Source organism: Xiphophorus hellerii, chromosome 21, assembly GCF_003331165.1.
Source record: "Xiphophorus hellerii strain 12219 chromosome 21, Xiphophorus_hellerii-4.1, whole genome shotgun sequence".
In the NCBI taxonomy this organism is placed as follows: Eukaryota; Metazoa; Chordata; class Actinopteri; order Cyprinodontiformes; family Poeciliidae; genus Xiphophorus; species Xiphophorus hellerii.
The window spans coordinates 1332933-1345118 of record NC_045692.1 but is presented as its reverse complement, the minus strand read 5'-3'; the positions used below and the strand labels follow the sequence as shown (position 1 = coordinate 1345118).

Genomic DNA, 12186 nt, shown 5'->3' with positions numbered 1-12186 from the left:
CGTCCTAGTTGTGGAACACTGGACCAGCTCTACACCCTCAGTAGGGTCCTGAAGGGTACATGGGAGTTCGCCCAACCGATCTACATGTGTTTTGTGGACTTGGAGAAGGCGTTTGTCTGTGTCCCTCGGGGAGCCCTGTGGGGAGTTCTCCGGGAGTATGGGGTACCGGGCCTTTTGATCAGGGCTGTCAGGTCCCTGTATGACCGGTGTCAGAGCCTGGTCTGCATTGCCGGCAGTAAGTCGGGCTCGTTTCCAGTGAGAGTTAGACTCCACCAGGGCTGCCCTTTGTCACCGATTCTGTTCATCACTTTCATGGACAGAATTTCTAGGCGCAGCCAAGGTGTTGAGGGGATCCGTTTTGGTGGCCTTAGGATCACATCTCTGCTTTTTGCGGATGATATTGTCCTATTGGCTTCATCAGGTCATGATCTGCAGCTCTCGCTGGAGTGGATCGCAGCCGAGTGTGAAGCGGCCGGGATGACACAGAGGCACTGATGACTATCAGTCATCAGTGCCTCTGTGTCTCGGATGGTCTCAAGACCATCCGAGACCATGGTCTTGAGCCGGAAAAGGGTAGAGTGCCTTCTCCGGGTCGGCGGGGGTGTCCTGCCTCAAGTAGAGGAGTTCAAATATCTCAGGATCTTGTTCACGAATGAGGGAAGAAGGGAGCAGGAGATCGACAGGCAGATTGGCGCAGCGTCTGCTGTGAAGTGGGCGCTGTACCGGTCTGTCGTGGTGAAGAGAGAGCTGAGTCAAAAAGCAAAGCTCTCGAGTTACCGGTCGATTTACGTTCCCACCCTCATCTATGGTCATAAGCTTTGGGTCATGACCGACAGCACGAGTTCGAGGATACAAGCGGCCGAAATTGGTTTTCCCCGTAGGGTGTTTGGGCTCTCCCTTAGAGATAGGGTGAGAAGCTCAGTCATCTGCGAGCGACTCAGAGTAGAACCGCTGCTCCTTCACATCGAGAGGAGCCAGTTGAGGTGGCTCTGGCATCTGGTCAGGATGCCTCCTGGATGCCTCCCTGGTGAGGTGTTCCAGGCACATCCCACCGGGAGGAGGCCTGGGGAAGCCGGAGGGTCATAGTCCCACACTGGAGGGACTATGTCTCTCTGCTGCCCTGGGAACGCCTTGGGAAACCCCCGGAAGAGCTGGAACAAGTGGCTGGGGAGAGGGAAGTCTGGCCTCCCTTCTGAAGCTGCTACCCCCGCGACCCGACCCAGGATAAAGCGGAAGAAAATGGATGGATTCCTCTACATTTGCAATAAATATTACTTCCCCCAATGTTGTTTCTATTGCTTTGGAAAATAAACTATTCCACTTGATTGATGCGAAAATTCATATAGGGCTAAAACTCCACTCCGGGTTTTCCTGGTTGCTTACAACAATGTGCTGCACCACATGCTCCAAGCATTAACACCAGAGTGACCCTCTAGTTCAGGCTGCTGAAAACTGGACTGGTGATGTCAGTCCACTTAACAGTTTACAATGTCCACCTTTTGCTGTACATTGTCTGTAAAACATTGCCTAATAGAAATTCCAGATGACACTTTCACAAAGTCTTTATCAATTCTTTGACACTATACATGAAGTGACCACAACTTCCATCACCATTTAAAATCTACAGGCCTGTAAGTGAGCTGCTGCTGTGCAGAGCTGCGTATGTGCATTATAATCATACCAGAAACGCAGAACTCTAAGTTTTCCCCCAAAGTAACCGACAGAGTTGAGTAATGCTGTCAGATGCAGGTAATGACAGCTAAATGATGCTCAGCTAATATTACAGCATCTTAAGCCCGTTAACAAGTAGCCCACGGCTCCCGAGCTGTTACCTACGTTCAGCTACGTAGATTCATTTTGCCCCCCAAAATAAGTCCATGCCCCCTGATAACTTGCTTAACCGTGGCCTGCCAACAGTAAACTGCCTCGTATGCCGACATTTCAAGCTCATGTCCCTGCTGGCGCTTCTAAGCTTCATCTCTCACCAAAAAATTGTCCGAATTCGCATGCTATTCCCAGGCCATCCTGTCATTTCTAAGTCTAGAAATCCAGCCTATCCTCTAGCTTTCCCAGGTTTCACTCTCGCGCATTCGTTCCAGTCCCTCTTCCTAGCCAATCATCATAAGGCACCTACAAGCCATCCTTGCTGTCCGTTAGCAATGAACTACCAGCACTCGCAAGCTGTTCTGAAGCCACGGCCCCACCCGGAGGAACAGAACCTCCAACATCATTGCTTAGGTCCAAGTCAAGTCAGTTCGCATGGTACGTTTCACAAGTGCAAAAGCTTTACATATCATTTGTTTAAGAAAAAAAAAAAAAAGTTCACTATCGCCCATATTCTCAACCCCCATGGGGGTGAAGCCAGCACCTCCTTATCGCTGGGAGTATAGAATGGCACCTCCTCTCTAATTTTCCCATTCTATCCAGCCTGTCGTGTATGGCCCTTTTGAGGGGGAATCTCCACGCAGCCGGTTCAGCTCCAACCTCCATTTCAGCAGCTCAAGTCCTCAGCATTCTACGAAACGCGTTCCACTTCTGTAACCTGTTTCCTGAGGGGTCATTTCTGCAAGAGTCCCCACATCACCGCTCTCCGCCATAAGCTATCATGTTTGACCCACAAAGCCGAATTTCCACCATTTTCCTTGCCATCATTTGCCATTAATCAATTTAATTGCCACTAATCAATCTAATCACCTCTGCTCATTGCAGATCTGGCCTTCATCTACTAACATCCCGCCATTCGAACACTCTCGCTTCCCCAGCTGGCCTTCATCTACCAGCATCCTGCCATTCTAACACTCTCGCTGATAAGCTGTCTCTCCCAGCCTTTGTTCAGTCCAGTCCAGCTACTAGACAAAATAATTTATTTCAAACCCTCATCCACGTCTCGCAACGTAATTTTATTCCCTATAGTTCCTCAGTTTCTCATCCTCATTTCCAGTCTTAGTTTCATCTTCATGCTCATCCATCGTTCCAAGCCCCTGCATTTTCGCAACCTTGAGGCTATAATTTATATACGACATCATTCAACTCTTTAGATCACGTTTAACCAGTATTCAAGGTATTCTCTCGACCTTACGCCAACAGCTTCATAGTCATCTTCAGCATTCTCTTCATATAATTTTACGTATCTTGTCTCCGTCTTCATAGCTTCCCTCAGTGCCTGATGAGCACTGCGCAATTGACTGGTGGTGGTTGGTCAACCTCATGCAAAGTGCATACACTCATCCAGCAAATGTTATGCTCATCTTTCCCCGTTGTCCTTCATTCCCCTATTTTAAGTTTCATTCCAGAATGTCCCCATATCTCACTTGCATCCTCTAACGTCACCCTGCGGATCTAATCCTAGTTCTAGCATCTCACCTCCAGTAGCAGGCAGCTATCTTCTCATGTTCTAATCTATTCCCTCTCCCATCCTATTCTTGCTATCTCAGTAACATGCAGCTGGCCTCTTTCCTACAGCTAAAACATCATTTCAGCCGGTCTACTCTACAAGCATCCGGCCATTCCACGCCCAACTATGTCTCCAGCTGACCTTCATCCACTGGCTTCATATCATTTTCCCCTACCATCAGTAATGTCACCCTGTATAGACTCCGTAAAGTCCCAGCCCGTAAGCCCCTAGCTGGCGTAGCTTCCCGGCCTTTTCTCACTTTCCCAGTCTCTAACTCCCAGCTTCGGCCCCAGCCTCAGCTTTCATTTTTGGGGGATATTATTTCTAATAGGCATACTATTTCATAGCATCACCACATTACCAGTCGGCCTTCATCTACCAGCATTTCGCCATTTCACTCAAAGCGGCGCCCCTAAGCTGGCCTTCATCTACCAGCATCCTGCCATTTCATTCATAGCGGCGCCCCCAAACTGGCCCACATCCACCAGCATCCAGTCATTTCATGCATAGCGGCGTCCCCAGCTGGCCTTCATCTACCAGCATCCAGTCATTTCGTGCATAGCAGCATCCCCAGCTGGCCTTCATCTACCAGCATTGATTTTACGCACAGCGGCGCCCCCAGCTGGCCTTCATCTACCAGCAACCCGCCATATCATGCATCCGGCGTCCCCTGCTGGCCTTCATCTACCAGCATGCCGCTTTTTAACGCCGCGCCGCTTCCCCAGCTGGCCTTCATCTACCAGCATGCCGCTATTTAACGCCGCGCCGCTTCCCCAGCTGGCTTTCATCTACCAGCATCCAGTCATTTCATGCATAGCAGTATCCCCAGCTGGCCTTCATCCACCAGCATCCAGTCATTTCATGCATAGCAGCATCCCCAGCTGGCCTTCATCTACCAGCATTGATTTTACGCACAGCGGTGCCCCCAGCTGGCCTTCATCTACCAGCATGCCACTATTTAACACCGCATCACTTCCCCAGCTGGCCTTCATCTACCAGCACCAAACCATTTCATGCCTCACCGCGTCCCAAGTGGCCTTCATCTACCCACATCCCGTCATTTCATGCCTCGCACCATCCCAGTGTCTTTCATCTACCAGCATCTCGCCAATACACACCTAGCGGCATCCCCAGCTGACCGTTATCCATCAGCTTCATAATTTACCCCTATCACAGTAACATCACCTACTACAATCTCTTTAAGTCCTAGTCTGTAAGCCCTGAGTTAGCATAGCTTCGCCACATTACTCTCTGACCCTGATACTAATTCCCCAGCCTCTGCCCCGGCCTCAGCCTCCTTTTCGGGGGATGACATTCCTAACCTACATCGGGAATGCTCATCCGAGCTTATTGCAATTCACAGCTCGATGTCCTCAGCCGGGGCCCGAGCGCCAAAGAACTTTAAATTCATGCATGTCAATAAACCTTTTTAATAGCTGTTTTTTCCGTCTGAGTCTCTCCAGATTGAAATGAAGCCTAGGCGCAAATTCAAACTGGAAGACTCTTTAGCCCCACCTGCATCATCCAATCGGCGCATCCCGCTCATCGCCGCTGACCTATCAATGCTGACCAAGCCACGTCACGTCCAATCACCGACCAAGGCCCAGTTGATAAGGACCTCCATCCATGGCATCTTCTGCTTTCCAGCTGCGCTCAACCCTCCTCCACCCCTTCTCCACCTCCACTCTTCAGGCTCTCATCCTTTACCGACCTCCACCACCAGTGTCGGGTCCCGGGGGATGACATTCCTAACCTACATTGGGAATGCTCATCCGAGCTTATTGCAATTCACAGCTCAATGTCCCGAGCGCCAAAGAACTTTAAATTCATGCATGTCAATAAACCTTTTTAATCGCTGTTTTTTCCATCTGAGTCTCTCCAGATTGAAATAATAGACCTCCACCAAGCACCCGGTGTGTTCTTAATTACTCAAATTAATGGGAGGGTCTAACAATTACCAACATAATCTAAGCAATTCCAAATATAAAAATTAATTACAAATTTTGGTTCTAAACTAATTAAATATATTCTAACTGCCCAAAGAAAAAAAGTAAATTGGTAGAAATTACAATGCACAAAATTTAGCATAAATGCCCACAACACGGCCGTACTAGCACATTTTAATTGGAAATCTGTCCTATTTTTAATCAGAAATGTGAATTTTAGAATTTTTGTTTAAAATGGAAGAGGCTTTTTTCCAGCTAAAATCTTAAATCCAGTCTTTGCATCTCAGTAACATGAACATAATTGTCGTGTTTTGAAGAGCAATTTTGGATGGGGTGGAGGTTGACAGACTAAACCTAATGATCTTTCGATTCAAATAGTTTCTCTTGAAAACAATATTCTGTTGCAGAGAAAACTCAAAGTAAGAAGCTGTCAATTTTTTCCCCATTTTTCAATTCCATAAATTTAAACAGAGTAGAAAAACAAGACTAATCATACTAAACACAAGTTTGTCTGTCTGCTCTTGCTATGTGGAGGGACTGAACTATCCCTCCACACAGCAAGCTTTAGAGCAGTGCAGTGTGTGAAACAATCATGTCATGATCAACACTCTGTCAGTGTCTGCTGGCCGCTGAAGAGAAATTTCCATCATGATGAATCAGAAAACCCATGATTTAACAAACAATACATGAATTAAAATGACACAGGGGCCAGTGAATGCAGATGAATACATTCCATCTTGAATGAGTCAAAGCTGAAATCCTTTAGGTGTGTGGACAGTAATTTTTCTCAGTAAAACTAATTGTGCTATCCTCTATGAGACATTCCAGGTCTTTCTTCTGGAAAGTATTTTCCAAAGACTAACATTTACTGTGTCTTTTCCTTGCATTTTCACCGTCAAACAGAATCAATACTTAGCAAATATAAATAACTTAAAATGTCCTATTACTTAGGTTTACTGGGAATAATTACAAGAGGATTCAACAGTCTCTTGAGCATTGAGAACTACTGTGGCTCAAAATGTTGGTCAAAACAGAAATGTTTTTCCAATGTTAGAGGCATCCATAAAAAGAAAACTTTCTTACCAGAGACTCAGGACAGTAATTGGGTAACCTCTGGAGGAGATGCTTTAGGCGTGACTCACTTTTGATGGTCGCAAGCTGTGGGATAAAAGTAAAAAAAAAAAAAAAATTTAAAAACCTATCAAATCCAAGAATGTCTACATACCATGTCTGTTTGAATAATATAAAACTGTCTAAGAAAACTTTCCATGTGATTTATCTTTTCTGAAAACTGGGGAAAAAGGGAAACTTGGCTAAAACTATGATTGTGGTTGTAACCAGCAGAGTAAAACACCAGGGTCCGTATTGTCAAAGATTCTCAGAGTCCTCTCAAGAGTGCTCCTATCCTGGCCTAAACATTAGCTTAAGAGTGATTCAGTCAGCTGCTGAGCCACTCTGAGTGAGGAGATGACAGGATTGACTATCTTAAGCTGCTTCTCCATTGTCAACTTTACTCTTACCAGTTGGGTGCCACCCCAGTTTGGAGCATTTCCATTAAGGTCTGTTCCTCACTGCTGTAGACGTGAATATGGTAGGATCGCACACTCACAGCCAATCAAAGCCAAAACTAGACATATTCTTTTATTTCAGAAAAGACTCAGAGTAATGTCACACAGTCTTCATCTGGCTGTTCTATCACCATCTTGACTGTATGAAAGCAGATTTCCACTTCAATGATCGAACGTAAGAGATCCATAATGGTTGGACCTAACTGAGTACATCTCTTGAAGGTGAGCAAACTTTGCTTCCAAACATCGACCATCGATAAGTGAGGTTGGCTAATCTCACAACCCATCAATTTATTAGCAATAAGGAGATTTTCAAATGTTTCTAAAAATAATCAAACTTTGGCACTGTCAGTCAGTGAGCAGTGTATTGAACTGATTGCTGTAAAAAGGAATTGTAGTCATACCTGCAGACTTGTGACACATCCGACCCAGATTGAGCCCCTACTTCACCTACTCAGCAACTCCTTCAGGCCTCAAAAAGAGACTCTCTGAAATTACTTTTAAAAGGTACAAGCTTTGTCCATTGCATTATGCATTTGCGATCAGATTGCCAACCAGTGGCAATTTGACGCAATACATTTAGAAATATGTTTTATTAATAGTGTTGAAAATTGACTAATATAACTGTGTGTGTATCACTTTAAGAGCTCAGGAAGCCATCTGAGTAATGTTTGCTGTGATTGGTTCATTGTAATTTCAAGCTGCCAATAGCCGTTGTTGTAGTAAGAGCACATGTTTAGTGTTAGATGAGCAGAAAGTTTATGAAGTAGTCGTTAGAGACCATTCAAAGCTGTTTCTTCAAGAGACTGGGAGCGTGTAAATGAATACAAGTAAGTTTCAATGACACCCAAATCCTCTACTGTTTTACTCAGCACAGGACCTAGGACCACAGCTGCTGTCCCTCCACAGACATGTTCTATTTCCACAGAGTCATCCCCAGCCAGTCAGAAATCTAAGTTATACTGCCCATATTGCAATAACAACCAACATCTTCTGAATCAATGCACAAACTTCAGTAACCTCACTAAGGATCAGAGAGAAGTATGGATTCGGAGTAATTGCATTGAGAATACAGGCAATGTATTCTCCATGCATGTATTGGAGATTACATACAAAGGAGAATACAACACCTGATGAAGAAGTAAGGAGAGTTGTGGAGAACAACTTCTACATTGACAACTGCTTGTATAGTCTGAGTTCTAAGGAAAAGGCAAAGGGGTTAGTTGACAGGCTTCAGTCACTACTTCTCTCTGGAGGGTTTGAACTCAGACAACGGGCAAGAAGTGTCCCTGAAGTGTTAGCTCATCTTCCAGATGAAGCCAGAAGTGGCAACAACGAGCAATGGTTGGCCCAGAACAATCTAGAACAGCAAGAAACGGCACTCGGCCTACGCTGGGATTGTGAGAAAGATGAGCTGGGTTACAGATATAGTTCAGTGCCAAAGAAAAAGCAAACAATGCGCTACATTTACAAAGTTCTGGCAAAACAGTATGATCCACTTGGTTTCATTACACCTTTTACCACAAGAGCGAAGATTAATGTTTGGCACTTATGGGACAAGCGTAGAGAGTGGGATGACCCTCATTTGCCTGAAGACCTCCTTAAGGCATGGTACAAATGGGAAGGAGAGCTGGAACACCTCCACCGACTAACCATCCCACGGTACTACAATAGCTCTGAAACAGATATGCAGAACTGCAACAAGGCTCTCCACATATTTTGCGATGCATCTGAACAAGCTTACGGCTCTGTCGCATACCTTCGTACAGAGAAAGCTTGCCATCACAGCTTTTGTGATGGCAAGATCCAGAGTGGCTCCCAAATGTCAACAGAGAATTCCAAGAATGGAACTGTGTGCTGCTCTGACTGGTGCACAATTGGCAAAACTACTAATCACTGAGTTGACCATATCAGTACAACAAGTCGTACTTTGGTGTGACTCCACAACTGTACTAAAATAGATCCAATCAGACTCATATAGATTTAAAGTTTTCGTCGAAACCACAGAGGCTGAGATCCAAGAACTCACCGGTTCTATGACCTGGCAATATGTAGAATCACTAAATAACCCGGTTGATGACATCACTCGAGGAAAATCTCTGGAGTCCCTTATCAACTCGAACAGGTGGAGTCAGGGCCCAGCTTTCCTCTTGCTTTCACCAGACCGCTGGCCTAGTCCTCTTAAATTGAGGGATGTGGATGAGTGTGAACTAAAGGTCGTAGCCTTCTGTGGAGCCACAATGCAGATTGCAAATTCCATATCTTTGGCAGACAAAGTATGTTCCTTTCAAGAACTCATTGAACACACTGCAATATCTGCTCACGGGGCGGCTCCTTCCCAACATCACCTCTCAGTGGATGACTACAAGGATGCAGAGTTGACAATTTTACAGCAGACTCAACTGGACTGTTATCCAGATGATTATCAGCTGCTGCAAGCAGGACGAACTGTGCCACCCTCAAGCAGACTTGTTAAACTGGCTCCAGAGTATGAGACAGAGATTAAACTAATCAGAGTTGGTAGACGTCTCCAACATAGTGACTACCTGGTCACAGAAGAAAAGCATCCCATTTTGTTAGATGGCACCCATCCTGTCACTAAACTTATCATTAAACAGTTTGATGATAAGCTCCATCACCCAGGGCAGGAAAGTGTGTTTTCGGAACTACGCAGACACTACTGGGTCAGTAAAGGAAGGGAAGCAGTCAAACGGCTTCAACGAGATGTCCACTCTGTCAAAAATGGCATGCAACACCAGTGCCCATTCCTTGTGAACATTGGCAGGAGAAACAAAAAGAGATGGGGTATTCTTTTTAAGTGTCTCACAACATGAGCAGTTAACATTGATGTCCTCACAAACATGATCTCTGATTCATTCTAATGGCTCTCAGGCGTTTTGTATCAAGGCGAGGAAAACCATCAGAATTACTCTCTGATTGTGGGACAAATTTCAAAGGATGTGAGCGAGAGCAAAATGAAGCCTTTCAGAAGATGTGTCCTACAATTCAAGACCACCTCTCCAAACAACAGATAAGGTTCAGCTTCAACTCACCTGGTGAGCCCCATTTCGGGGGAGTTTGGGAGCATGAAGTACGATCAATCAAGTCAGCACTAAGAGTATCCCTTGGAGCTCAGACTGTCACCAAAGAAGTTCTAAGAACATTGCTCATTGAGGTTGAGGGGGTACTACACTGGGTTATGTGTTGTCAGATATTGCAGACTTGGATCCCGTAACTCCAAATTACCTACTGATGGGGCGGCGAGATGCTTCATTACCACAGGTAATCTATCCTGAATCAGATCTGTTAACACTGCTAGGAAACATTGGAAGCGCAGTCAGATGATTGCAGAACAGTTTTGGCATAATTTTATAAGAAGTTACTTACCCACCTTGCGTCAGAAATGGTCAACTAAGACAGAAAACCTTCAACTCGGAACAGTGGTAATGATACTTGACAAACAACTACCCAGAGCACTATGGCCTGTTGGAACGGTGGTAAAACTTCTACCAGGACCAGATGGAACTGTTCGAACAGTTACATCAGACCAATGGCACGACTTGTGCGTCTCCCAGCCATTCCAGAGACTGATGATAAGAAGAAGTCATAACTTCGTATTTAATGTCAGTATTTTAGCAGGATTTGTATATCTGTGCAACTTAAATATATACTGTATATGTCAATTTAAAGAGTTAAGATTATGATAATATGTTTTGTGGTTTATTTGTGGTCTCTTGCTGCCATCTGCTGGACAAATTAGAAATAACTGTTTATAGCGAGTAAAAATAATAGCTTTCATTTTTTTTGTCTTCTGTATTTCTTGTAGACCACTCTCAGCTCTATTAAAGAAAGTTTGGACCTGAAATCTCTCCTCTCAACCTTTACTGTATGCTTGTGGTGGCTCTACCATTTAAAGAACTAACACTACCCATAAAGGGAGCACAACAAATACTAATTATTAACACTGAACGTATATTTATCAATCAAGTTTATTTGTAAGGAACACTTCAGCAGGAAGGCAGTTCAATGGTCTTTAAATAACAAAACCACAAAACTACAAAGTTAAAAAGAGAACAAGATACAGTCAACTATTGAACAAACATTACATTTTGATGAGTGCCATCACCAAACTCATGCATATCAAATATGTTGGTCAATGTTTTATTTCCTAGTTTTCAAAAGCAACTCTAAATAGGTGAGATTTATATGTATTTATTTTTCATAAATCTTAGTTAGCATCATGTAAATATGCCATGTACAAAAGACTGTTAATTTATTTTTCTTCAGCCCTCTAGTTTGGGTTTCCTTTATCAAAGTGTTTTATATGTAGTATTTTATTTACACCACGGGGTGGCTCCTCAATCATATTTTGTTCATAGATCTGAGTATGGACCTTACCACAGGGGCCGCATTTCATTGGCTGATGCCCATTCTACGTGATAGCGTGGCTACCACGTGTGTGGCTGTCTCACAAACACATGCTTCCCGTTAGCTAAGTACAGCATAACGGCAGTACTGATACAACTTCTACACTTTGAAGCCTGTCTGCTACACAGTCTTACGTTAGCTAAACAGATCAATATGCAATGTGTACTGTATCTGACATACACTAAAGATTTTATTTTGGCAGAAAAGGCTTTGGACTAAACTGTTACTCGTGTTAGCCACTCTAGCACCAAGTACAGTGTATCAGGCCTAGGCACACTCAAACATTTGCCAACAAACCACAGGAATCACCCACTGATTTCAAAAGTAACCTACAAAACGATGAATACCCGACTTACCCAGGCTTGCAAGAACAATAGGGATCAGTGATCTTGTCCACAGATGTAGAGGGTGTGTGGATCTGCCGTTTTCCTCATCAAGCGAAAGCATTTTGCTGTGACGTGCACAATGTTGGAGGCATCGCGTGGCTCAAACACCTTGATCTCATCCAAGAAAGTTCCTCTGTCCATTGTAGTATCTGATATATTGTGAAAATCCGGTAGAAATGATGCACTAATCGAGTAAGAAATACACTGCAGAGAATCAGTCGAAGTGGAAGACGCCATGTTTACATAAAAACAACGCGCCGCGAGGCTCTGTTTGTGAGAGTTGCGGCCATGTGGGATTTTCTAGGTCGGTTGTGGCGGAGCTTGGTAAGGTCCATTGAATAGTGTGGATATCAACGCAGACTTCGTTTATTACCTATTTCTACTGTGTGTGTCCATTGAATGTAAGTAATACTCTTGGTGGTTTAGTTCGGTTTCATAAATGCCTAAATCCAATGCCTTTGGTA

The 12186-nt window shown here is 44.4% G+C and overlaps 1 protein-coding gene across 2 annotated transcripts in view; it reads right to left on the bottom strand.

Annotated features, from left to right (window-relative positions):
- The window catches only part of reck (reversion-inducing-cysteine-rich protein with kazal motifs), a 68510-nt gene that overhangs the window by 35496 nt on the left and 20828 nt on the right, over positions 1 to 12186 (bottom strand). For both annotated transcript variants that reach the window (XM_032551196.1, XM_032551197.1), the window contains exon 3: positions 6424 to 6498. In XM_032551196.1, coding sequence (XP_032407087.1) covers positions 6424 to 6498 — 75 coding nt within the window. The remainder of the gene's footprint in view (positions 1 to 6423; positions 6499 to 12186) is intronic.